Source organism: Bombyx mandarina, chromosome 10 (assembly GCF_030267445.1).
Source record: "Bombyx mandarina strain Sakado chromosome 10, ASM3026744v2".
In the NCBI taxonomy this organism is placed as follows: domain Eukaryota; kingdom Metazoa; phylum Arthropoda; class Insecta; order Lepidoptera; family Bombycidae; genus Bombyx; species Bombyx mandarina.
In genome coordinates this window covers 14,915,015-14,940,902 of record NC_143217.1, presented here as the reverse complement: position 1 = coordinate 14,940,902, position 25,888 = coordinate 14,915,015, and the positions used below count along the sequence as shown (strand labels likewise).

Sequence of the window (25,888 nt, the reverse complement as noted above, 5' to 3'; positions counted from 1 at the left end):
TGCTTCACGTATTAATATATAGATAATAAACAAAAGTTGTGGATATTATTGACATGTGCAATCGGTTCAGCAGCGACGGTGGCCAGGCCAGCAGCAGCGAGACCCCCCCGTCCCGCCGCGGAGAAGGTACGCTCCGATACGAGTCGACCCCGTGCCTCGCTCTGGAGCGCCCCTCCGTTCCGCCCCCACCCCCGCCCACTGACATTAGCGCTGTCAACGAAGGTAACGGACGTCAACCTGACATTTGGTCGTGTACAGATTTCGATTGCTAAGTTTTCGATGAGACTCTAACGATTTTCTAGTTTTGAGGGTAGATTTAAATTAACTCTAATAACTCTATTAACTCCCATGAAGTCCATGGGCGACGGTAACCACTCACCATCAGGTGGGCCGTGCGCTCGTCTGCCTACAAGGGCAATAAAAAAAAGAAGAAAAAATCTAAAATCGGATGATAAATTAACATTTTTGTACAGTGAATTGTTGGTATTTCAAAATTTGTGCTACTTTTGATTGATAGATATATAATATCTTCATTAAAATAGTGTGCTTGTTTCATTAAAGTTTGAGCATATTGGCTTGTTGAGACGGGACGATAGGACATTATAAATACCGCACTAGTAGGGCTAAACTAGTTCTATTCCTACATTTTATAAACAAACAAAAAACCTATTGTTATTGTGACCCAACTTATAATTTTTACCAACCAAACAAGATAATTCATTAACTACATATATACTACCTCCTATTCTAAATATTTTCTTGTTCCTCCAAATATTTTAATATAATAAAATACAATGTTTTTTCATAAAGATATAAGTTATTCTAATAAATATATATTCAAGGATTTTTTCCTTATCTATACTTCTATACTAATATTATAAAGAGGAAAGATTTGTTTGTTTGTTTGTTTCGAATAGGCTCCGAAACTACTGGACCGATTTGAAAAATTATTTTTCCATTAGAAGCCGACATTGTCCCTGATGAACATAGGCTACTTTTTTTTAATTTTTTTTTATTTTATTTTTTTGGTTTCATGTGTGTTTTAATGTTTCCGAAGCGAAGCGAGGGCGGGTCGCTAGTAAATAATAAAGAGAGATTAAATTTTCCAAATATGTTATAGAGGCGATTTATTTAATATATAATATAAATAAAATAAATTAATCTGTACAGGAGGTTCAGTTGACGTCTGTCAATCATAGAGATAATGCAACGCATTAATTTCTATAGATAAAATTAAAATTTAATTGACAAACGAAGACAGCGCTAACAGAGGTCAGTGACTTCCATTGGACGCTAGTAAATATCATTGGATTGAATACGATAATTTCTTGACGTATTTACAATGTACACTGCAAGACAGTAAAGTGGGACAATAAATTGTTTTAATATTAATTCATTATACAATATAATATTATTTAATATTAAATGAAAATTTAAATTAAAATTCGAATCAAATTATTTGGGTTGCCATACTATAATAACTAAGGCAGGCGATATGTCCATTGGCTCTTTAATACAAAACATAAACTTCACTTTCGTTTTTTGCAAAACTGTAATTGTTTCTAACACATTAAGCGAAGTGTAAGAACAAATAAAAAACAGCTGATACGTAGGGTTACCGGTCTCCTGGGTTGACTACTACTTTTGCTCTACATTGCGTGCTCACAAAAATTACTATAACGACAAGTATTTTAATAAATTCATAAAATGTAAAGATGTTGTCGAACCCTAGCAGACCAAAATATTATTTTGTTGAAGATTAACTGTAGGTTTACGCCAATTAGCATTGTTTGACGTCAATTACAAATGAATCAAATCCATGGACGCACAAAATGAATCATATCAAGAACTTCAAGAATACAGTTACAGCTGAAAAAGTTATTTGAATTAACTTCATTATTTGCAAAGTTTTAGCAGTTGACCGGTCTAGTATCAAACTTCTGCTTGCTGCTATTGTAAATCAGCCGTGCGTCACGATCTAACTAGATCTACTCTGCATCAGTTTGTCTCTTTCGGTCATATTGCAAACTATTTTTGAATGAAAAAGACAACGCGCGTTTCAATAATTCAGTCAATCTGGTATTAAGCTAAGCGACTGTCAGAGCCCAGAGACATTAGAACGTGAATCCCGCCCACCCACTTTGAGACATGAATCGAAGTCTCAATTATATTCTATAGTCGTTTTCGCGGCTGAAATAGACAGGATTGTTATTCCTTCACCTTAGCCAGTAGACAACGGCTTGGCTCTGCCCCTGGCGTTGCTGAAGTCCATAGGCGACGGTAACCACTCATCATCAGGTAGGCCGTATACTCGTCTACCACAAGGGCAATTAAAAAAAAAAGGTTCGTGAATACTTGCATGTTACAATACCCATTAATGAAGTCGAAAAAAATAACATTATGACGACACAAAAAATCGATTAAGACCTTTGCCAAAACTCAAGTCACATTTAACTTGTTTTTTTAATATTTATTATCTATGCTTACGACATTTGAAGCTTAAATGACAAGGGCCCTTTCGCAATACATTACCGTTTTAAAGACTAGACAAAATCAGGACAGCTGTACATGTAAAGAAAACAAAAGCAAAACATACATACGTATGTAATAAGCTGTGCCTATTAAGTTCAAATCCAAATTCAAAATCATTTATTTCAACTTAGATGTCATTATGACACACTTGTTGAATGTCAAAATACAAATAACAATGTTAACTCTACCACCGGTTCCAAAAAAAGCCACAGTCCTGAGAAGAGCCGGCGAAACAAACTCAGCGGGGTTTTTTTTTTGTTTTTTTCTCAAATATTTTCTTTTTTTTAAAATAAATAAAAATATTTACAATAAAAGAAAAAACAAGTCAAAAAATACAATTACAAGTAAACAATCGTATTCGAACCGATGATAATTATTGGCGCCAACGAAGCGAGAGCGGTGTGGTCGCTTTGTGGTACGCACAACTATTGTAATGTATGTTTGCACTGTCTTTGTTTTCATTCACAAACTTTTCCGTTTCTCTGTGATCGTCTGTCTTGTGTAAAATGATCTTTTGGTGGCGTTTATATCTTTCACTAATCTACCAGATATGGCGGTACTTTATAATTTTATTTTTTTCAAAACTCGTAAAAGTCCTTACGTTTCACGCTCACACATTTGGTAGCATTGAACAGCGCCTCTGCCATTGCTGATGCCCATGAGCGACAGTAACTACGTACAATCAAGTGGTCCAAATGCTCATCTGTCTACAATGGTGATTAAAAAAAGAACCAGTTTGTCAATGCTACAGTAATTATTGAATACTGTCACTTCTTTAAATGGCCAGTCAAAAGCGAAGTTCTGTTTTGTCTATTACCTTGATTATTCAAATCCGGTGTATTTGGTTCGCCATCTCTGGATTATCTATCTATGGATACACTCACTTTTTTTGGCGGAAGGAAATTCAGTCTCTCCACCTCGCACTGGCAGATCTTAGAATGCTTTTCATTTGCACGATAATGGTCCCGGTAAACACTTTTACGCCATCAAAACGATTTAACCCTTCTAGCGACTGTGTTGAATGCTAAAGGATTTTTTTTTTAAAAATTACCTTACTCATTAAGTGTACACAGAATCTTAATTATTTTCCTTAAATGTGGATGGATTTGCGTAACTACTTCTGTTATATGTAAGAGACATATCACTCTACCCAAATGAAACATATTTGTTACTATAACTGTATTTATTTAATAAATAAATAAAGAAAACTGTGCAATAGTCGGTATTCCGACGCTCCTCGCTTTATACGCATTAATAGACAGTCGATATATCGACGGCTCACGTTCTAAGATTTAACAAGAACGTTCCTTTGTTCTCGTCCTACACGATCTATGTATTATTTACTTCATAGTACATTTAAAGTCATTAAGCATTGTAGTTGAACTGTGTTGAGCGCTTGCATAATTCGCTTCGCTGTGGAGCGCTAGAGTCTTGTTTTATTTTTTCCTCAGTCGCCTCTCTATATTGTCGCATGATGCGCGTTCTTGGAACCTCAAAGGTGGACTGTCTGTTTAATGTCTTGTTTATCGCTAGAAATGGGTCGTGAGTTTGTTTGTTTCCCTTGTTATATTGCAATACGCGCATTCTTAGTGCACTTCATTTGCGTTTGAAATCGGCCAATACTCAACTCTAAAGTGTGTTTAGTTTTATGTTCTAGTAGACCTGAGATGCGTCGTCGCGGTATTGTTTTATTAGTTAACATATAAAAACTGATTACAAAGTGTAGGTATTATTTATTAAATTGCTTTTTTTTTGTTAGAAAAAGTTGTTTGTGTATTTTAAAGTAATTGTAAAATATATCCCTAGTATGTTTGAAATTGCCTTTGGTTGCTGCTTCATAAAAGGGGAATAAATCTCGAGTAGGAATAGTTCATTTAAAAAAATACGCCATTTAAAAATTTCATGGCTTGATCACGTGCTCAGAAACAGTTCATTTAGAAAAATATCATTATTTAAAAATTTAAGAGCTTTATCACGTGCTTATTACCCGACTACCGAAAAAAGTAGCTTGCATACCTAGCTAGCTAGGTAGGGAGCAATGTTAGTAAAGCTTGTAGCCTATCCCCTTCATAGATGTACGCGAGTGATGTCGTTAAATTCATCTTAGTTAATTGTCGATGTGATTAATATAGATTATATAATTTAAAGATGGCGTCTGTGACTCAAATAGAAGTATATCAATTTTTTTAACAATTAGTATCAATTCATTTTTCATTTTCATTATCTAGCAATAAAAATAAATTATCAGTAAAAATAAATAAATTATCTGAATAATATTTGTTTCTGTTTATTTATTTTTGTGAATTCGGAATTCAAGTTTCAAATCTAATACAGTTTTCGTTGTTTTTAATAATCTTATTCTAACACGATTTAGCGTATAGCATTATGAATTTGTTTTGATTTAGTAAATAATACTTAATCTTTTGGCTCATATATTCCTATGACATTATGAACGCCTAAGAATTCGTGTATTGCATGTGCGCATGTTAGACTAAGGTATGCACAAGGTAATTGCATGTGTGTGACGTCACTGTGTACTTGAAATTACACTTTATGATCACTTGTTAAGGTTATCTAGAATTAATGACAAAAGTAAGTAGTTAATAATAAGTTGTCGTTCATGCTAATTAATTTACGTGCTTTGTTGAAGACGCGAAAAGGTTAGATTAAATATATTTTTTAATACATCCTACACGGTAAACTTCTCGTGAAGCGGTCGCGATCTTATAGACCGCCTAGTTCGAATTAGTATTTTATGTGTTATGTAAAAATTCGTAAGTAAGTTAAAAAGTTGGAATTTTCTTCTTGCATACCGGAGTACCTATATGCAAGGTAAATTGTGTTTTGGTACGTGCGAAAGTGGATGTATTATCAAAAATATGAATTATATACTCGCGTCTTCAAATAAAGGATCTAGTTATTGTAGTTTTTTTTTTGTCTACGATTAAATAATTGACCTAGTAGTATACTAACTACTGGCTATGTAAATATTGTTACGAAAAGTATTTTCTCCGTTTTTCGTTAGCCGTGTAGACACAATTAAAATTACTTTTACGATTTTTACAGTTTTCGTGGTCACGGACGACCATCGTGTAGTGACAATAAAAAATACGAAATAAAACCTTAAAAGTACTTTTAATGAATGTCTTATATGTGCTATTAAAGTTAATGAACAATTATTTATTTTATCACTCTGTTTCGTAATGTTTATTTAGATTTCAATCGAAGCCAATATGATTGATTTATAAATTGTCGTAAACAACGTGCAGAGTAAGATAAATTTACGCAAACATAAATTAAAACAGGGCTATGATAAACAATTTTATTATAAACATTATGTTTTATGATTCTGGTTCATTGCGATCAACATAATGATAATAATAATAAGACATAATGACCATGTCACTTAAAAACGTAACAAATTGACTTTAGCTTGGAGACCCTGGAAGATATTTTTTCGATACCAGCATCTTTCATCCTCATTACCTGGTAATACCTGCCACATATATGGCATTACCCGGTAATGAGGAAGGTAAATAGGTACACTATATTACTGTTTAGACAGCAGTCGAGTCTTCAACGCAGATATATTTATATATCGTTACGTAATACGTAGGTACATATGTAGTGAACCAAACGAGCGTCGTGATCTTAGTATGTTCTTCAGCTGTCTCGAGTCGTGGACAATATTAAAGTAAAATTTACGGTTTATTCTCGCGTTTTATGGTCACTATATTATTGGCAATGTTGGGAAAGGTTTACAGTTTCCGTGGTCACGGCGACTGTTCGCTTAGTTAAAGTACTAGTATTAATTACCTATCTTAGATAAAATTAATTTTTATTAACTCGGATTCTCATTTTAATTTATATTTATGCGTTCAACTGCTGAACAAGATATTGGCTTCGTTCGTAAAACTATAAACATTTAATGTGATTGCATATTTAATGAAGGCTTCTGTATTACCGCGTAGGCATAACGACTGGTTTCATATCTATAATTTGATTGATGAAACAGATTTCTTTGTAAAAATTGTTTTAATTGAATTTATTTTATGGCTTCGTAACGAAAACTAGATTTTGAGAAGCAAACATTTTTTAACTTCTTGACTTGAAATGAAATGACTTCTCAAAAAAACGTTATTATATGTAATTGTTCAACATCAGCAATTTATCTGAACAAGGTAAAAAAATCACATAGCCATGGACGACGAGTAGGAAAATGAAATCAGAACGATAAACAAGTTTAGATAATGCTTTGAATTACACACTATGACCCTGACCTTTGCCAACAATGAGCGTGTGCTCGTAAATATGCAATCACCCGGAAACAATGTATATGCATGCCGACTGTAAATAACTATGATGTCTAACTAAAGTGTCATATGCAATATTTAGAGCTGAAGCGACTCCTGCCGACGTTGGCGCGCAAGGACAAGAGTCCCAGAGCCCGGACGTCCTGGTACGCTGAGTGCGGAGCGGACGCTACTTCGAACACCGCCTCGACATCCTGGTAAGCTACTCCGAACTGAGCTGATCATAACGGCAAACGATTTCCGCGTGTGGCTCCGATGCTATAGACTACTCAAGTCTATTGAACAGCTCTTCGATTGAACAGTTTTCTAATGGTTACTGGTGGTAGGACCTCTTGCGAGTCGGCGCGGGTAGGTACCACCGCCCTGCCTATTTCTGCCGTGAAGCAGTCATGCGTTTCAGTTGGAAGGGTGGGGCAGCCGTTGTAAGTATACTTGAGACCTTATAACTTATATCTCAAGGTGGGTGGCGCATTTACGTCGTAGATGTCTATGGGCTCCAGTAACCACTTAACACCAGGTGGACTGTGAGCTCGTCCACCCATCTAAACAATAAAAAAAAGGTATTTAAATTCAAAATACTAAAATCGAAATGTCATAATTTTGTATGAAAATTGACATTGGAAACATATAATATTTTTAATCAGTTTCGACACTATTAGCTTTTTGCGACTATGAAAAAAATGGTTACCACGTATGGGTCGTTTTCAAATTTGGAGCTAAAAGCGAGCTATTTGATTTAATTCTCATAACCTTATTGTTACCGTAATTATTAGTAAACAAAATTTGTTGTCATGACAACAGGCACGTGGTCCTATAACTATATATTCGTAAACACTGTTAAATTAGAAGTTATACATTAAAAACTACCCCAAATCTAATTCGTATCACTCGTTCGAAATTCAAATTCTAACTCGTTTGCTATTTTTCCAGTAATGCCAGTTGAAATTCGGCAATTTTACCTAATCAGTATATAACACAATAATAAAGGAAAACTAACTGGAAAATTATTAAAAACAAAATAAGTACGATTTCTAAGCTTTTAAAAAAAGTTCATATTTAAATTGTTATCCATGTTGGCGTTGGCAAATGCGTAAAATGAAAAATATAAATGAATATGTATTTTATAATATTATCAATAAATGAGTGATTGACGCGATTGCAATGAAGCGTTTTTTATTCTGAACATGCCTAAATACAAAAAAATGGAAAATTAGAGAAAGTTTTTAATTCATGAAATCGTTACTTGCAAAATTGAAAACAACCCGTATTGTAAGCTTGCGCGTGTAGTTACCACATATATGCCGGGAAACAGTCATGCGTTTCGGACTGAAGGGAAAAATCGTTAAACTAGTAGTAACAGTTGAGGTTGATATACAGTTGAGGGTTCGACCTCATGTCGCAAGGCGAATGGCGCTATTCACGGTCCAGTGTCTATGGGCCCCGGTAACCTCTTAAAGCCTGATTAGCCGTGAGGTCGTTTATCTATGTAATAAATAATTTGCGGTAGGCAGCGGTTTGGCTCTGCCCCTGGCATTGCTGAAGTCCATGAGCGACGGTAACCACTCACCATCAGGTGGGCCGTATGCTCGTCTGCCTACAAGGGTAATAAAAAAAATGATGATAAATCATCGACCAATTAACCATTAAGAACAAATGGTTGTAACAAAGACTGGCTTGTTACATCATCAAATAGAAGCAGAGGTGTGGGAACCTTGAGCTTTGGATGCATCAGATTGTCTCCGTCGTGTTAGTTGCGCACTCAGTAAGGCTTCTCTTAAAAAACATTGAGAGTTTGCATACATTAAAATATCATCTCAATGTATTTTGCAATAATATGCTGACTTAGGATAAACGAGATTAAAATCTATATAAACTGAAAACAATAATCATTTCTTAAAGGGTCTTATGTAATTTATGGATTCAGCAAATTAATGTTTAGCCAATACGCAATCTAAAGCGATGACATCTGATTTTTTGTTAGTGTTCCATTGCGTGGAATGAATATAAAGAGATCGTGAGTTTTTAATTTTGGAGGTGTAATTATGTTCGAATTTAGACCATTGTTTTGTTTTATATATTGTTGAAGGATTACTGGTGGCCCAGAGGCCTTTCCAGTTTAACAAGGACAGGTGGGCGAAAGATCATTGTGCGAACACTAGTTAAATTGACATGAATATTTTTTAATCGTTACTTTTAAATACGTGGCATATAGCGCGTCACAAATAGCGAAGTGGTGTTCAGTAAAGTTCGAGAAACATGGAATTATTGAAAATAATTATAAAAATAACACTGTATTTAGACTCAATCTGAATTGGACGAGAGTGGATTGAAGTCGTGCTTTAAAAACATAAGACAATCTCGCCGGATCTTCTCAGTGCGTCGCGATTCCGATCCAGCGGTTGAATCTACAAAGCACTGCTCTTGCTAGGGCGAGTGAATTCTCTCAGGTTGAGCCCGTGAGCTCACTACTAGTCATAGCGTAGCTGGAATAGATTCTTAGGTTACCAGCGAATAGTGCCGTGAATCTATATATTAATACGTGAAGCAAAAACTTTGTATCCCTTTTTACGAAAATTGCGCAGACGGAGGAGTATGAAATTTTCCACACTTATACAGAATATAGAGAAGAAGTGCACAATGCTAATATTTTTTTTAAATAATGCATAAAATATACATTAAATCAATAAAGAAAACATTACACACACTACATACCATGTATTTGACGCACACACGCATGCATACTATTTATTGTGAAACTTTTGTTCTTGACGTCTGAACGTCTGACGAAGAATAGATTAAGTTTTGTTTGTCTTTATTAATATTTTTTTATAGTGTAGCCTTGGCGAAATTTTTGATTATAGAAGTATAAAATACAATCATAATAGTGTACAAACTTACAATTCCAATTAATTATAGTCGAATTTCGACTACTGCGGGACCTCTAGTAATTGTAAATAGACATGCTTTAACAAAAACCGACTTCAAATAGAAAAAAAAAAGATGTTCCAAAACAAATTAATATACAATAAAAACAATAATCATCGAAATCGGTTGGCGTGATATTGAGTTATTCATCTATTTGTCGCGCCCCTTCGATCAACAATATTGTTGATCGAAGTCGCGCCCGTACTAAGGTCTCTTCGTACACAAGGATACGCAAATCTTCGCTACTCAACTATTTTAGTCTCCAAGCGACTACCGCCATACAAATCCATTGAGGTTCGTACACGAGTCGCGTCGCCGACATTCGTCCTTTGCCCACTGAGTTTCTTGCCGGATCTTCTCAGTGGGTCGCGTTTCGGATCCGGTGGTAGATTCTGCGAAGCACTGCCCTTGCTGGGGTCAGTGTTAGCAACTCTCCGGTTGAGCCCCGCGAGCTCACCTACAAATGTTAGGGTGAAGCTGAAATAGCCTCTCAAGGCTATCAGCATAGGTAGATAAAAAAAAAAGACATTCGTCCCGCGACTCGCGTCGTGCTAATCGCGCGCTATCTGCCGGTCGAGATCTCCGCTACATAAGCTTATCTCAGCGATTTCCAAGATGGCGGAGCAATTTTTTAATATTAAATTTGTTTCTGAGGTGGAAAAATATCCTTGTTTATATAATTATAAATTAAAGGAATACTCAAAAAAGGAAATCACAGAAAAAGCTTTCGGTAGTGGTAGGAAAGGCCGTTAATATAACAGATAGGTATATTTTTATAGTTAAACATATTCGTAAAGAAAAAACACTTTTTGGCATTATATTCTTTTTATTCATCTTTTGTTTTAGGTATTTACACGAGTTTTGTGTACATTTTATTATGATAGCCGATGTCGTAAGCCGGATTGCCGACGTTGTTGTTGTGATTTAGGATCATTATCTAGCGTACTAGATATCCGTATCCACTAAACCATAAACAATACAACAAATAATATCTGATGTTAAATTAATGGTATACATTATGGTAAATTAATAGTATAGTGACTAAATATAGGCAACTCGCGTCTTGCGATTCATTGTCGTGTCTACGGACCGTGCGCTACTCGATACTCACGACTTGATACTGATGTCGTTTACAACATTAGTATCGAAGATTTGCGTAGCCTTGTGTACGAAGGGCCTAATGCAAATTTAAGACTTATCTCATGGATACCATTATCAGAACTGGACTAAATTGAACTAGGACCACACACACACACAGGCCGTTCCGATTGTCGATAATCCCATTCTCACGGATCGCTTGGAGCCTCTGGGTCTGCGGAGGGACTTCGGTTCCCTCTATATTTTGTACCGCATGTTCCATGGAGCTCTGCGGAGTGCTCTAAGGAATTGTTCGAGATGATACCAACGTCTCGTTTTTACCATCGCACCGCCCGCCACCGGAGTAGAGTTCATCCATACTACCTGGAGCCACTGCGGTCATCCACAGTGCGTTTCCAGAGGTCTTTTTTGCCACGTACCATCCGGCTATGGAATGAGCTCCCCTCCACGGTGTTTCCCGAACGCTATGACATGTCCTTCTTCGAACGAGGCTTGTGGAGAGTATTAAGCAGTAGGCAGCGGCTTGGCTCTGCTCCTGGCATTGCTGAAGTCCATGGGCGACGGTAACCACTTACCATCCGGTGGGCCGTACGCTCGTCTGCCTAAAAACGCAATAAATAAATAAAAAACACAGGAAGCGTCGGCTTTCTAATAAAAAAAAAAAGTATCATCAAAATCGATTCACCCAGACAAAAGTTCACACAGTTCATAAGAACCATAAAAAAAAAATCATACAGTCGAATTGAGAACCTCCTCGTTTTTTGAAGTCGGCTAAAAACAAAATGGATTACACGGTATACGACTCGCGTGCCGGCGACAAACGACTCACTTGCGCAACGTCTGCGATTCCGGTCGGGTTGGCAACAGGCCCGCGGTACTGTTACCGTCGCCGGGGCCAGCCGCTCGACCGTGTCGAATGCACCGGCTCAAGCTGACCCGCGAAACGGTTCCAACTTAACCTCTTCCGGTACATTGGCACATATGTGTTTAGGTTTAGGTTTTTGTTGGTAATCTATTTTTTTATTTATTGCTTAGATGGGTGGACGAGCTCACAGCCCACCTGTTGTTAAGTGGTTACTGGAGCCCATAGGACATCCACAACGTAAATGCGCCACCCACCTTGAGATATAAATTCTAAGGTCTCAAGTATAGTTATCTATCTATCTATATATATAAAAATGATTTGCTGTTCATTAGTCTCGCTAAAATTCGAGAACGGCTGGACCGATTTAGCTAATTTTGGTCTTGAATGATTTGTGGAAGTCCAGAGAAGGTTTTAAAAGGTATATAAATGAATGAAAATGCTCGGAATTAAATGAAAATAACAATTTTGTCTTTCCTTTGATGTGTCCCCCGTCGGACGGATTCCTTTTGCTTGTTTTATGTTTATTGAAGTCTGCCGGGTCAGCTAGTAGACAAATAATTACACTGATTTTTTTTATGTACAATAGACACATTACATATTTTAAAACTATAAAATGACTCAGATACCATTATTGTGTTCTAAAGACCGCGATATTTAAATGGGGTTTTAAAAAGAGCTTAAAGAAATATTTCATACGCAATAACCAAAAAAAACACAATTGAGAAAACACCACTTGTAACATACTGAGACCTTAGAACTTATATCTCGAGGTGGGTGGCTCATTTACGTTGTAGATGTCTATGGGCTCCAGTAAACACTTAACACCAGGTGGGCTGTGAGCTCGTCCATCCATCTAAGCAATAAAAAAAAAAAAAACACCTTTTGAATATTTTAGTTTTATAACGATTGGAGACCACAAACAAATAAACATGAAGTACGTCACACATCACATCATAAATTCGTCGTAATAAAATGACACATAACGAGCGTACTGAGTTATTCCCGATGTAGAGTTTATCAGTGGAAATGTTATTCATTGAAAAAACCTATATTACTATACAAAATAAGACACGCTCTTTTAAATGATATTTTTAAACAATTCTTACTGGTGGTGGAACCTCTTGTGAGTCCGCACGGGTAGGTACCACCACCCTGCGTATTTCTGCCGTGAAACAGTAATGCGGTTCGGTTTGAAGGGTGGGGCAGCCGTTGTAACTATACTTGAGACCTTAGAACTTATATCTCAAAGTGGGTGGCGCATTTACGTTGTAGATATCTATGGGCTCCGGTAACCACTTAACACCAGGTGGAGTGTGAGCTCGTCCACCCAGCTAAGCAATAAAAAAAATGTCCGTTGTATCAATTTTATTTTAATTACGTTGCTCATGCCTTAGAAGAACCTTTCATTACGCAAAAACAAAAAATAGAAATCAATCATAAGACAAGATGTGTACGCTGGTATTATTTCTAAAAGCGATCTCTTCCAGATAACCAGTGCAAAAAAACAATTATGTTGATGCTTTTTCAATCTATAAGAATTAGATCACATATTAGGACATGGATCATTAGACATCGATTCCTACACTGCATATGAGGCTTTCTTCCTATTCTATAGTTAGATATCTACAGTCTCCGATGTAACCACTAAATATGAGTCGAGCGAGCTCTCCCTTCGCTATAACAAAAACAGTAAATATACATTAGCGGAGCGTTTTCGGACACCAGTGTGCTTAGTGCGAGTTTTTTAACGATCTCGATAGCGTAAAAGTTAACTTATATTTGTATGGAATGGGATCGTTTGCCTACGTTTGCCGCTAGGGGCGCTGTTCCAACTGCATACAAAATTGGGCTAACTTTTACGTTATCGAGAACGTTAAAAAACTCGCACTAAGCACACTGAGGTCTCCGTCAATGTGGGTCTCACGCCAGACAAACCACAAGGCGACCTTCTTTCCCGCCTATTATATTTCCCTTTTGACAAGTATGTTGTTATGCATTTTATTCATTCCCTTGATATCGCGACGAACGTTACTCAGCCCGCGGACGCATCACCTCGCTATTATCCGAAACGATGACTCACCATCCAGTTTCTGTACCTCCGGGGTTCGGTGCAAGCCATGAAGCCATGAACTCATTCAAAGACGCTATGATATTCAATTATTAAAACGTTTTAACCCAAGATACGGCTGTGAATAGACTCTTGTTTTCCAAAGATAATGTTTTGTACTTTACGATGTGAAGTCACGTGGAATGTTTCGTACTTTCGCGATCCCTTGGTATTAAATTAAACACATCCGTATAAAGCAACTGGCGTCTAGCAAACAGTACATTTTAGAGTTCTTTGAACCGCAAAATCAAAATAAATATAAAACTAAATTATTAGCAAGACATTAAATTTATATTTCGTAAACAACAAACCAATTTTTATTCTCAATTGCACTGCAACGTGTCTCCTCTTAAACTCTAAAAGGTGTCAAAAACTAATCAGGATAGCGGCCTTGTTAATTAAACTGTAATAATGAAACTTAAAGTCTGTCGTCCGAAAGTGACCACGAAAACTGTAAAAACAAAGTACTTAGAAGTAGGAAACTGTAAACACGAAAAAGTATACGAATTTTCGGAAATATAATTACGATAATAAAAAACGTAAAAGTAAGTCCTACTGGTGGTAGGACCTCTTGTCAGTCACGCGGGTAGGTACCACCGCCCTGCCTATTTCTGCCGGAAATGCGTTTTGGTTTGAAGGGTGGGGCAGCCGTTGTAACTATACTTGAGACCTTATATCTTATATCTCAAGGTGAGTAGCGCATTTACGTTGTAGATGTCTATGGGCTTCAGTAACCACTTAACACCAGGTGGGCTGTGAGCTCGACCACTCATCTAAGCAATAAAAAAAAAATTTATTGCGTCTACGATACGCGAAAACCGAAGCGAATTACGAAGCGTCTCGGGTGTGTCGCTACTCGCTTCCAACTCGAGCCAAGCCCTAACTTAATTCTGCTATTATGTGCGTGGTCAGACGACCGTTGGTCGGGTCGGCGGTTGCACTCAAACTCTCTCACTTAAACACCATTCAATTCAGTACTATTTGAAGTTTATTTTTCGTGTCCTTTTTTGAATTGCGTTATCAATTGTGTAGAATACGCTCATCGTACTTATCTGGGCGTTGTGTGAAGTGCGACTTTACGGACAGACACCTGTCTTTTTAGTTTGAATACTCTCTGTGTTCGATAAGTTTTGTGTGTATCATTGTGATTTTGTGTTATTGTAATCGGGTACGTGAATAGTGTTTTTAAATACGACTCAAAAAAAAAGCGAAATCAAATTGTCGCAACGGCTCGCGTGTACCGCAGCTGCTGTGATCATACTTGACCCCATAAATTTAAATTCGAAAGGGAGCCTTTCGGTAACTCGTTAATGTCTCGATGGCCGTTATATTTGTCTGTGGAAATCAATCATTAATACGCTTTATTAGCTTCAGACTCATTATGTATGTTTGTAACGGAATCTTTGAACATGATTTTCAAAACGTCGGATTAACTCGAATTTTAGTATACTTATTAAGGACCGATGACAATTCGATATTTAAAAAATTGAAATTCAACTAAAAAATTAAAAGTTTTAAATAATTTAAAAAAACTAACAAAATACGCTTTCATAGAAAATCCAACTAAAAAATAGAAAATAAATTTTAATAAATTTAAATTAAAAATAGTGTAAAAAAAATGATTTTATTGTAAAAAAGCGTGGGATGCATGGTATAAGTAGTTATAAATATTTTATGAACAGATATGAGTAGTTATTTTGGATTTTCTATAAAAGCGTATTTTGTTAGTTTTTTAAACTATTATTTATTTTAACATACTAGTTGTGCCCCGGTAGTCGAAATTCGACTATTATTAATTGAAATTATAAGTTTGTACACTATTATGATTCTATTGTCGTCTTTATACTTCTATAATCACAGATTTTGCCAAGACTACAATATAAACAAATAATGTTAAAGATAAAAAATATTAACCCATACTCAATTTGACCATAGACTTTAAGCAATAACAAAAGTTTGACAATAAACATAGAGTACATGTATACATATGTGTGTGTGTCAAATGCATGATAGTGTAGTACGGGAGTTTTCAATTATATTTATCCAATTATATTCCATTCTTCCATATTCCATTATCCAATTATATGATAATTATATTTCAATTATAAAAATATTATTATTAAATATATACTATTAAATTATTAACGCAAATTAATAAACAAATTATTTTTTATTGATACAAACAGGAAACGGTCGATAATATTCCGAGATATTGCACGTAATCTTCCGGATTCTTCGACTGATTAGATAATGGTTTACCATACCGCTAAATTTTGTCGACTAATTTCCTTATGAATAGCGAACGTTTTGAAATGATAACTTCTTAACGACTTGGTCGAGAAGCCAAGAATATTACAATCTTGGGTTTTCACAGATTAGAATTCAAATCTTCCTTCTTCAAACAAGGCTTGTGGAGAGTATTAGAAGGCAGCGGCTTAACTCTGCCCCTGGCATTGCTGACGTCCATGAGAGACGGTAACCACTCACCATCAGGTGGGCTGTATACTCGTCTGCCTACAAGGGCAATAAAAAAAATACTTTTATGCTTTACCAAATTACACTCTCGAGCCGATACGGATAGTTGTTGAGAATTAAATGTACAAGAACTAGTTAGATTTCCGTAAAAATATTTTTAATCAGTCCTCTGAACTACATAGTATTGCAAAATCTCGTACGAAACAACGACGCTAGATGTCAAAGGACGACAGATTATAGACAGATATTATATAATTCCGGTTTGACGGCTTAAAATTTTGTTGACGCTTAAAAAGATTATTCGGATTACTACTGAGGTCAACAGCACCTCATTTATCGTGATTAAAGTTAAATACTAAATAATAATGTTAAATTTATATATACACATTTTTATTAAGGTTTCTTCTGGTTAATCAATCTGCAAACCAACTTGCAGGTCTCCCATTTTATAGGTTTACGGTCGTCACACTTTGAACTTACACACCAACGGTCTTGTGTTAACGGGTAGCTATTTATGAAATTTATTGGTATCAACTCATGTTCGACTCGTGTGCCAGCGTATCTAGACATAAGAGTAGCAATGACAATTCTAAATTTCATTTTGGCGTTCTCAAGTCATTTCCTGTGTGTAATAGCGCTACGAAATAGTAGCTATGTAGGTAATAATAACCTTTGGAAAATAAAATTAAGATTTAAAACGCTTTTACGGTTTCGTCTTCTAGGTATTTTAATTTATTTTTAATTTATGGTAGTATGTGTAATGTTTTTTTAATTGATTTAATGTAGGTTTTTTTAAGCATATTTTATAAAATATTAACATTCTGTACTACTTCTCTATATTCTCTGTAAGTGTGGGAAATTTTATACTTCTCCGTCCGCGCAACTATCGTAAAAAGGTGTACAAAGTTTTTCCTTCACGTATTAATATATAGATTCCCATGGTGACAAGTAATTTTCATCGTATTTTAAGTTGGTTTAAAAATACACTAATGTTTTTGGCTGCAGAAAAATATTTTAATAAACAAATTTATGGAGATAAATGAAGTTATTTAGTTTACCATGCAACAAAATAAATCAATTGGTTATAATATGTGTATTTGTACTTTAATTATTCTGAATAGGCATAGTCTAGATGTAGAATGTAATGTTATGTTTTTGCTTCACGTATTAATATATAGATTAATAAATAAAAATGAGATTAAACTAAAATAATATTTTTAATCATAGCTCAAATTCAACGCACGCTTTAAAAACGTTCTTAAGAATGCTGTTTCGTCTGCAGGTACGCGGAAGCTGGTCTGTACCAAGCCGGGAACCTCTCGACATCCTCCGGCGCGTCTTCAGGGTCGCACCCCGCCTCGCCGCTGCCCCGGTCGCTGTTCACGCACGAGCCGCTCTACCAGTTCTATAACGCAGCCAAAGTCGAGGTAAATGTTACTCAGAAACGATTTACGAACATTTATTTTCCCTACCTATTCACTGGTAGCCTTGTCGACGTCGCCCAATACACGTCATTACGGATCCTCCCGATCCATTAACGTTGCTTTTAGGTACCACAAGCACCGGTCACTGTCCCCGTCGAACCCGTCGCTTGCGACGAAAGGCGCGGCGAGCGAATTAACCCATAGACACAGCCCACTGAGTTTCTCGCCGGATCTTCTCAGTGGGTCGCGTTTCCGATCCAGTGGTAGATTCTGCGAACCACTGCTCTTGTAAGTGCCAGTGTTAGCAACGTCGTCAGGTTAGAGTCCCGTGAGCTCACCTACTCGTTCTCGCGAATCTAGCATAATCGCTCGAGACTACTAGAATAGGTAGGAAAAAAAATTAAGGACGAATTAAACGACCAATGAATTTTCTTATTTAATTATTTTATATAAAAAGTTTTGGGATGTGAGCTAGCATACACAAAATAAATTTTAGATTTTGACATCATGTTTCAAGCTAGTAAACCCTTATGAGCCGGTGGTCCGTGATGGTGGTGGTGATCTCATTCACTCATGTAGGGAATTAAAAAAAATACCTACAAAGACTGCAAATAACAAGTGAACACACAGTCAATAGCCAATTAACAAGTTTAGTTTCAATTCACGTTAATTAGTGTAATTTTCGCGTCCTTCGCCGCGGTGCGCAAGCTCAGACAACGAACGCCGCTCTGTGAGACGAGTGATATTCTAATTCTCTGAACTGAACTCGACGATCGGCTTGTCTCCTGGTGTTGACAATGTCCAGATTTATTGTTATTGTCTGAATTCATTGTTATTATTGTTGTAATGAGGTTAAAGCCAGGAAGGTATAGATTAACTAAAAGTAATCATTAAAAATAAGTATGAAACGCTGTAAAAGAAGATACCTTAAAATTCTTGCGCAGTTTTTTTCTTTTTCTTGCTTATCCCACACCTGCACATCCCGACATGTCGTCGGCATGTCCTCTTTTTCCATTCAGGCCTCTCATGCATCATGTCTACTCTGCACACCCTTAATTCATTTTTCATACAGTCCATCGAATTATTTTAGCAATCACCGTCACCGTCCGAGTGAATTAACCCACAGACACAGCCCACTGAGTTTCTCACTGGATCTTCTCATTGGGTCGCGTTTCCGATCCGGTGGTAGATTCTGCGAAGCACTGCCCCTTGTTAGGGCCAGTGTTAGCAACACTCCGATTTGAGCCCCGTGAGCTCACTTACACGTTAGGGTGAAGCTGAAATAACCTCTCAAGGCTATCAGAATAGGTAGGAAAAAAAATTTAGCAATCCCCCTCCTCACATTACCAAGGTAATTCAGGTACACCGTATCATTAAATTGAATAATAAGTACGAGTATTTGTATCTATAAATATTATGTATGTTATATAATATGTTTAAGTACCTAATATCACTATAACACTACACCTACCAAGGTTTATCTCTGCACCCCCCTAAGGTAGACTGTCAGAAAACGCCTATTGCATTAAGTCCGCCTTTATACTGTCTAGTATATAAAGTTATAAATAAAATAATCAATGATGATAATTTGTTGTCCAGTCGATCTACCGGGAGACCGGCGACTCGGACTCTGACGGGTACGAGGCGGGCGTGCCGGGCGCGCAGGCCCCGCCCCCCGAGCCGGCGCGGCCGTCCGCCATGGCGCTGGTGTCGCCGCGCGGGCCGGCGCGCACGCTGTGGTGCGAGGTCCCGGAGGTCCTCAACTCCGCTGTGCTCAGTCAGTATACTTATAATAATAATAATAACAACAGCTGTCCCAACCTTCAGGCAGAATGATGGTACCGTTGCGAGTTTAAAACGCGCCTTGCCACTAGTTAACATCAAATGGCTTACTTTGAAAAGCAACGCTGCACGATAACTCTCTTATCGTGGACCCAGGCGACGGGGCAAAGCAAAGCCGCCGTCGCCCAAAACATGTCTTGTCGGATCCCCGGATCCACTCTAGGCTCCTCAAGCACCGGTCACCGTCCTCGTCCAACTCGTCGACTCCGATGAAGAGTTTGACGTGCGAACTAGCCCATAGACACAACTCGCTGAGTTTCTCGCCGGATCTTCTCAGTGGATCGCGATTCCGATCCGGTAGTAGATTCAGCCCCTTAGGCCACCAACGATTAGGTAGGCAAAAAAACAAACCAAGTGGTTCGTGAAGTCTTGGGAATCGATGTGAAGGTACGCTCCCCGCAGGCTCACTGGCGCCGGCACAGAAACGCCTGCAAGAGGCGAAATTCGAGCTGCTCACCTCTGAAGCTTCGTACCTGAACTCTCTGAACGTGTTGGAATCTCAGTTCGTGGCTCATCCAGCGTTCAGGGACCCACACATCCTACCACGGGACGACTGGGAGACACTCTTCTCCACTATACTGCCAGGTGAGACAAAAAACGACTTTGGATATTTGGACTCAACTATGAATAAAAGTTCATTATCTATTAATTTGAAAAACATTTCAAAATAGAAAGAAATCATTTATTCGCTAAGCATAGTGAAAATGAGTTATTACTAGAGGTCGGAGTAGGTAGATTAATTTAAGGTCGTTGACGTCAAACGTAGAGGATAATATGGATATGCCTCCAAAATACTGGAACTTCATATTTATTGTGATATTAGTTCCGGAATTTTGAAATTAGCATGAATCTGTGCTTAAGGTGAAAAACGTATTAATAATATTAATCTACGCTACCAGTGCTAGCTAATGGTGAAAGAAATCAGTATTTTATTTTATACAAAAACACCTTGTAATAGTTACACTGTATTTTGTCCCTTTCTGTTGAATTAGAAATGACGCTTGTCAGTATGAGACAAAACTTAGACAGGGATTTTTGTTACTTTATCTCATAAATATAGATTTTTTTTCTATCCATCGCAGTACGGAAATGCTCGCAGTTGCTCATGAATGAATTGGAAAAGTGCTGGCAAGAGAACATTCTGCTGCAAGGGATCTGCGACATAGTGCGGCACCACGCCGAGGAGCATTTCCAGGTCTACGTCAAGTACTGCGAGAACCAGGCGCTGATGGTGAAAGCGCTGCAGAGGCTTCGGGAGAGACCGGCTTTCGCTACGGCCCTTAAGAGGTATTGAAAACGAGTTAAGTGGTAAATGTGCCACCCACCTTGAGATATGAGTTCTAAGGTCTCAGTATAGCTACAACGGCTGTCCGCTCTTCAAACCGAAACGCATTACCTACCCGTACGGACTCACAAGAGTTCCTACCACCAGTAAGTTTGTAATATGTTTCTTTTAATAACGATAATTAAGTCCCAATCATTTTGTCGTGTCCGTCTCAAGAATATTGTCACTAAAATACCGACAAAAAAAATTTTTTACTATGAACACTAAGATTAATTTAGGAATTAGTTAGAATTCTTATTTTATTTCCTACTAGTGCAATGAGGCGAAGCGAAAACATTGAAGAAAAAGACTCTGCTTAAGACAATTATACCCATATCCTTAGACATTTCCTGAAATAATCCTCCACTCTAACTCAGTCGACGATGCCTCAAGCATTCCTCCAAAACTTACTCGAGTTTGGTATTTTTAGTCGACCATTACAATATTCCTCAACTCTACCCGAGTGAGGTAGAGTCGAGGTATTGCGTCACCATGACGTCATCTGTTCGAGGAAAATTTTATCAAGTCAGCATCAAACCCATAGAGATCTTAGTCTATGGTTATTGTTTAATGTCAAAGTCAAGCTGCCACTGTCTGTTTGACAGTAGTCGCATTGAAAAATAAATAAAAGTAAAATAAAATTATAAATTATTAATAAATTAAAATAGACATACCACATGATCCAAATGAAAGTTGTAAAATATTGATATTCTATAATATGTATACACAAAAGCACATTATGCATGAATCTTAAAATTGCGTGTTGCGTAAAGTCTCAGAGCAATTAGCTCTTGTAATATCGGCGTTACAGGTAGTCCGCGATTGTTTTCATTAATATTGTTAGTATACAAAAGCAGCAGAATATGCACAACCGAATTTTTGCTAAGTCTGTAACGTTTTCGGATTTCGTCGTCGTCGTAAACTTCCAAGGGGTTATCCGCATCTCCCAAATACCTTTGCGATGGACAATTCATTATACACTCTGTTATCAACAATATAGTCAATAAATTCTTCAAAACTGCTATCAGAAGTCATCTTGTATCTACTAGACGCTGTTTCGAGGTTTTGAGGAACGTTCAAGGTACGTCGCGTCTTGACTTAACAGTTCAATTACTCCACTCCGGTGAGGATTTCTTTCGAGGGACGTTTGAGTGGAGGTTATTTTTACGATCAAGCATACCAAAACGCGCGTTGAAGGTTGAGTCGAGTAGAGTTAAACTCGTGTGAACGACTAAAGATACGGGGATTAGTCGTTTTTTTTTTGAGATTATTTTGTTATATAAAATTAAAACACGAACAAGCTTGGAATGGTTCATTCTAAAACGTCATATCTGCCGGGAGAAACTATAATAAATGAAAAACATCTAAAATGCATAGATTCAATTTATGTAGACTACATTTATGTATATAAGCGTCCTGGTTAGTATTCTTGTCGTCGTACAAACCGTATCTTGTACTGGTTCATCGTTTATTTCGGCCTTTTAGTTCTTGCGCTCCAATTCTCCATAGAGCTTATACAAGAGATCCCAGAAGGCCATCCGGTAGTGGAAGGGCCTGCTTCTGAGCTGCAGGTCGGTATCGATGTCCAGATACGGCCGCTTGTTACCTTCTACTGTCGACCACACGACCGGCAGCAGGTCCGTCGGCTCAGGGGTAGGGTTGCTAGAACATAGAAAGGCATCAAACGACATCTATACACATTGATCTCTGTAACGTTGAAGTCGTGGCCTAAAGGATAAGACGCCCACTGCAGTTTTTCTAATGCAATACGTACTTAACATAATTATGTACACGAATGACTTCCACGGTGAAGGAATAATATCGTGTAATGTCTGCGCGAGTAGGTACCAGTTCTATCGTGAAACAGTAATGCATTTCGGTCTGAAGAGTGGGGGCAGCCGTTGTACTGTAAAAACTCAAACCTTAGAACTCATGTCTCAAAGTGGGTGGTGGTATTTATGTACATTGTAGATGTTTATGGGTTCCTATGGATCCAGAAAGGTCATGAGCTAGTCTAACCGCCTAAGTAATAAAACAAAAGAAAATGTAAAGAACTCAATTGTTGCATTTGGAGTTCCATTACTCAAATTGTTTATCGGTACATATGTAGGTATGTGCGTATTAGCTGAACGTACCCGTATTTAGCAAAATTAGCCCAAAGAGTAGTGATCCTATCGATGATCAGTTGGTCCTCCTCGGCGATGTGTTGTCCCGGGACCGCATCCACGGCCAGCAGGTAGCCGAGCTCGTCCGCGTGCGCAGCGCCCTCCGCCGTTATGCCGAGGTACTCCTTCATGGCATTCCTGCCTCCGTCGTACGAGAACACGTAGTAATATACCTCCTTGTTACCGTCAGCCAATGACTTCTTTATAGACCGCTGGACGGCGTAGTTGAAGTAATAGTCAGACGCAAAATCTATAAACTCATCGAAAAACTCCTCGGTCAGCGTCTCGTCTCCGATGTAGAAATGTCTCACGTGGTCTTCCATCTCGTTATCAGTCAAGTTGAAAGCCCGTTCCAGAAAAGTTTGAATTCCTGTCACCTCGTAGTCTTCTGGGGTCACATAAGCATGTAATGTTAGAAATTCTTTATTGGTTACTCCATAAATAGCAGGAATGTTTCTAGCCTCTAAATTTTCAGGAAAGTCGGAAAGAAAAATGTCAACTCCGTCGTATTTGTTTTCTAGGCAAGGTCTGAGTGTACTGCCTCTTAACGTAGAGCTTTGAGAAGCGCTGGCTGCGACCACCAGGTGGGGATCTTGACCGGCCAGAAACTTTACCGCCTCTAAGAAGTTGTCAGTTTTGAATCCCAGCTGGCTTGCTATTTCTATTGGAACACGGTTGCTAGGTTGCCCAATACCCCCAGGAAAGAAAGCAGATCCACTCTGAATGATCACCTGATTGAACAGCTTATCCTGGTCGGTCAGTAGGTGTAGCTCGACAGCGGCGCCGCCAGCACTTTCTCCAAATAAGGTTATTTTAGAGGCATCTCCGCCGAACGCTTCGATATTTTCCTTAATCCATCTCAAAGCAAGAACCTGGTCCTTCATACCCTGGTTGCCGGGAAAATCAGGACTGTCCAAACATAAGAACCCATAGAGTCCGAGTCGGTAGCTGACCGATACGACGATGACGTCATGTCGGACCAGGTCATCGAAGGAGTAGTCCCGCTCTGTCCCGCTGCCGCTAGTGTAGCCTCCTCCGTGGATCCAAACCATCACGGGGCGCTTGTAGCGCGATGTAGCCGTGTTTGGAACATAAACGTTCAGGTTCAAGCACTGGAGACTACCAACTCCGACGTTATTAGTAACTTGAGGACAAACTACGGAATCATCGTACGCTTCGAATGTCTCTTCGAAACCAGGGTGTGGTACTGATTGCTGAAAAATAAAACGTTCTTTGATTTCGATATAATACTACAATTACTATTTTACGGTACCGTCCGATTAGTCTCCTCTTATCGCTGGATAGGCAAAATATACGAACGACTCCTTCGGAAACGCTTCTGGTACTACATCTCTTCCAAAAAGACGACGATATTGATCGACGAGCAGTTTGGGTTTCACGCCAAACAGTCGTGCATACAACAAGTGCACCGCCTCACGGAGCATATTTTAATAGAGCTAAATAAGCGGAAACTAATCCCGACCGGAACCCTCTTCTTCGATATCGCAAAGGCGTTCGATAAAGTCTGGCATATCGGTTTGATTTATAAGCTGTATAACATGGGAGTGCCTGACTGACTCGTGCTCATCATATGAGACTTCTTATCGAACCGTTCGTTTCGATATCGAGTAGAGGGAACTCGCTCTCGCCCCCGTCATCTGACGGCCGGAGGCCGATCCGGCGGTAGATTCTGCGAAGCACTGCTCTTGCTAGGGCTAGTGTTAGCAATGTCGTCAGGTTAGAGCCCCATGAGCTCACCTACTCATTCTGTGAATCTAGTATAACCCCTCGAGGCTACTAGAATAGGTAGGAAAAAAAACCGTACTCACCCCGAAAGGATTGTCCTCGTCGACTAGTGCGTACGGTATGCCCAAAAACTTCGAGAACTTTCCATTTTCGGACCTCAGTCCCCTGATGAGTCCCCGCTGAGTATCAACAAGCGGGTCTATCCTCAACCGGGCAGCCACCGCCGACAACAAGCCCAAAACAGCAACCAATCGCAGCATACTTGCACTGGAAATGTGCTGTTTGTGCGCTGTTAGATATTTTATATAAGACCTGTATCTCAAAATGATAACGGAGCAACAATCTCCGTGAAATCAAATAAGTCTGATATGCATTGTCACTCATCCGTAATCGTCTCTTATCGATAGGATCTCTGAAATTCTCTATCTTTCCTGCATAATTAAATCTGTTATCGACCGTGAGATATAAGTTCTAAGGTCTCAGTATATGTAGTTACAACGGCTGCCCCGCCCTTCAAACCGAAACGCATTATTGCTTCACGGCAGAAATAGGCGGAAATTAAATTAGTAAATGTTGTCCAAAAACATCATGATTCATGAAAACAGTACATATCATGGTCAGTTAAGTGAGCTCTTTAAATGTGATCATTTTAATCGACCAATTCTTATCGTCTCTGTGAATGAAAACACGCCGCGTCATACATATTGCCACCTGAGTACTCACATGTGCGTAGATCGAGAGAAAGAGACAGCTATATTATATTTAGATGGGTGGCGCATTTACGTTATAGATGTCTATGGGCTCTAGTAACCACTTAACACCAGGTGGGCTGTGAGCTCGTCCACCGATCTAAGCAATAAAAAACAAATAAAAAAAATTATCACTCGGTCACAGGCTAGAGAGTCACCCGGCTTGCCAGAGTCTATCCCTCCACTCGTTCCTGATGCTACCGATGCAGCGAGTGACGAGACTCCCATTGTTGATGGATGCGGTGTTGAAGAACCTCTCATCAGAAGACGAAGAGTATGAGGCGTGCATGCATGCACTGGCTACTCTGAACAATGTAAGCTTA

General features: G+C 38.3%; 2 protein-coding genes across 7 annotated transcripts in view; one reads left to right on the top strand and one right to left on the bottom strand.

Annotated features, from left to right (window-relative positions):
- The window catches only part of LOC114246952 (uncharacterized), a 152,156-nt gene that overhangs the window by 118,983 nt on the left and 7,285 nt on the right, over positions 1–25,888 (top strand). For 3 of the 6 annotated variants that reach the window (XM_089730711.1, XM_089730710.1, XM_089730712.1), the window contains 7 exons: positions 71–222; positions 6,928–7,042; positions 17,598–17,742; positions 19,339–19,516; positions 19,984–20,166; positions 20,664–20,868; positions 25,711–25,879. In XM_089730711.1, the coding sequence (XP_089586837.1) occupies positions 71–222; positions 6,928–7,042; positions 17,598–17,742; positions 19,339–19,516; positions 19,984–20,166; positions 20,664–20,868; positions 25,711–25,879 (1,147 nt within the window). The remainder of the gene's footprint in view (positions 1–70; positions 223–6,927; positions 7,043–17,597; positions 17,743–19,338; positions 19,517–19,983; positions 20,167–20,663; positions 20,869–25,710; positions 25,880–25,888) is intronic. The other 3 variants (XM_089730715.1, XM_089730713.1, XM_089730714.1) reach the window with 3 other exon arrangements.
- On the bottom strand, positions 22,273–25,688 carry LOC114246953 (esterase FE4-like). Its single transcript, XM_028179721.2, has 3 exons — positions 24,900–25,688; positions 23,041–24,284; positions 22,273–22,567 (listed from the first exon to the last, which is right to left on the bottom strand). The coding sequence occupies exons 1-3, from the start codon at positions 25,074–25,076 to the stop codon at positions 22,387–22,389; spliced, it is 1,602 nt and encodes a 533-aa protein (XP_028035522.2). The 5' UTR covers positions 25,077–25,688; the 3' UTR covers positions 22,273–22,386.

Coding starts and splice junctions, on each gene's coding strand:
- LOC114246953 (XM_028179721.2), bottom strand. CDS start 25,076: ATGCTGCGATTGGTTGCTGTTTTGGGCTTGTTGTCGGCGGTGGCTGCC. Junction 24,285..24,899: donor ACGAGGACAATCCTTTCGGG/GTGAGTACGGTT, acceptor TTTATTTTTCAG/CAATCAGTACCACACCCTGG. Junction 22,568..23,040: donor GCTAATTTTGCTAAATACGG/GTACGTTCAGCT, acceptor TCTATGTTCTAG/CAACCCTACCCCTGAGCCGA.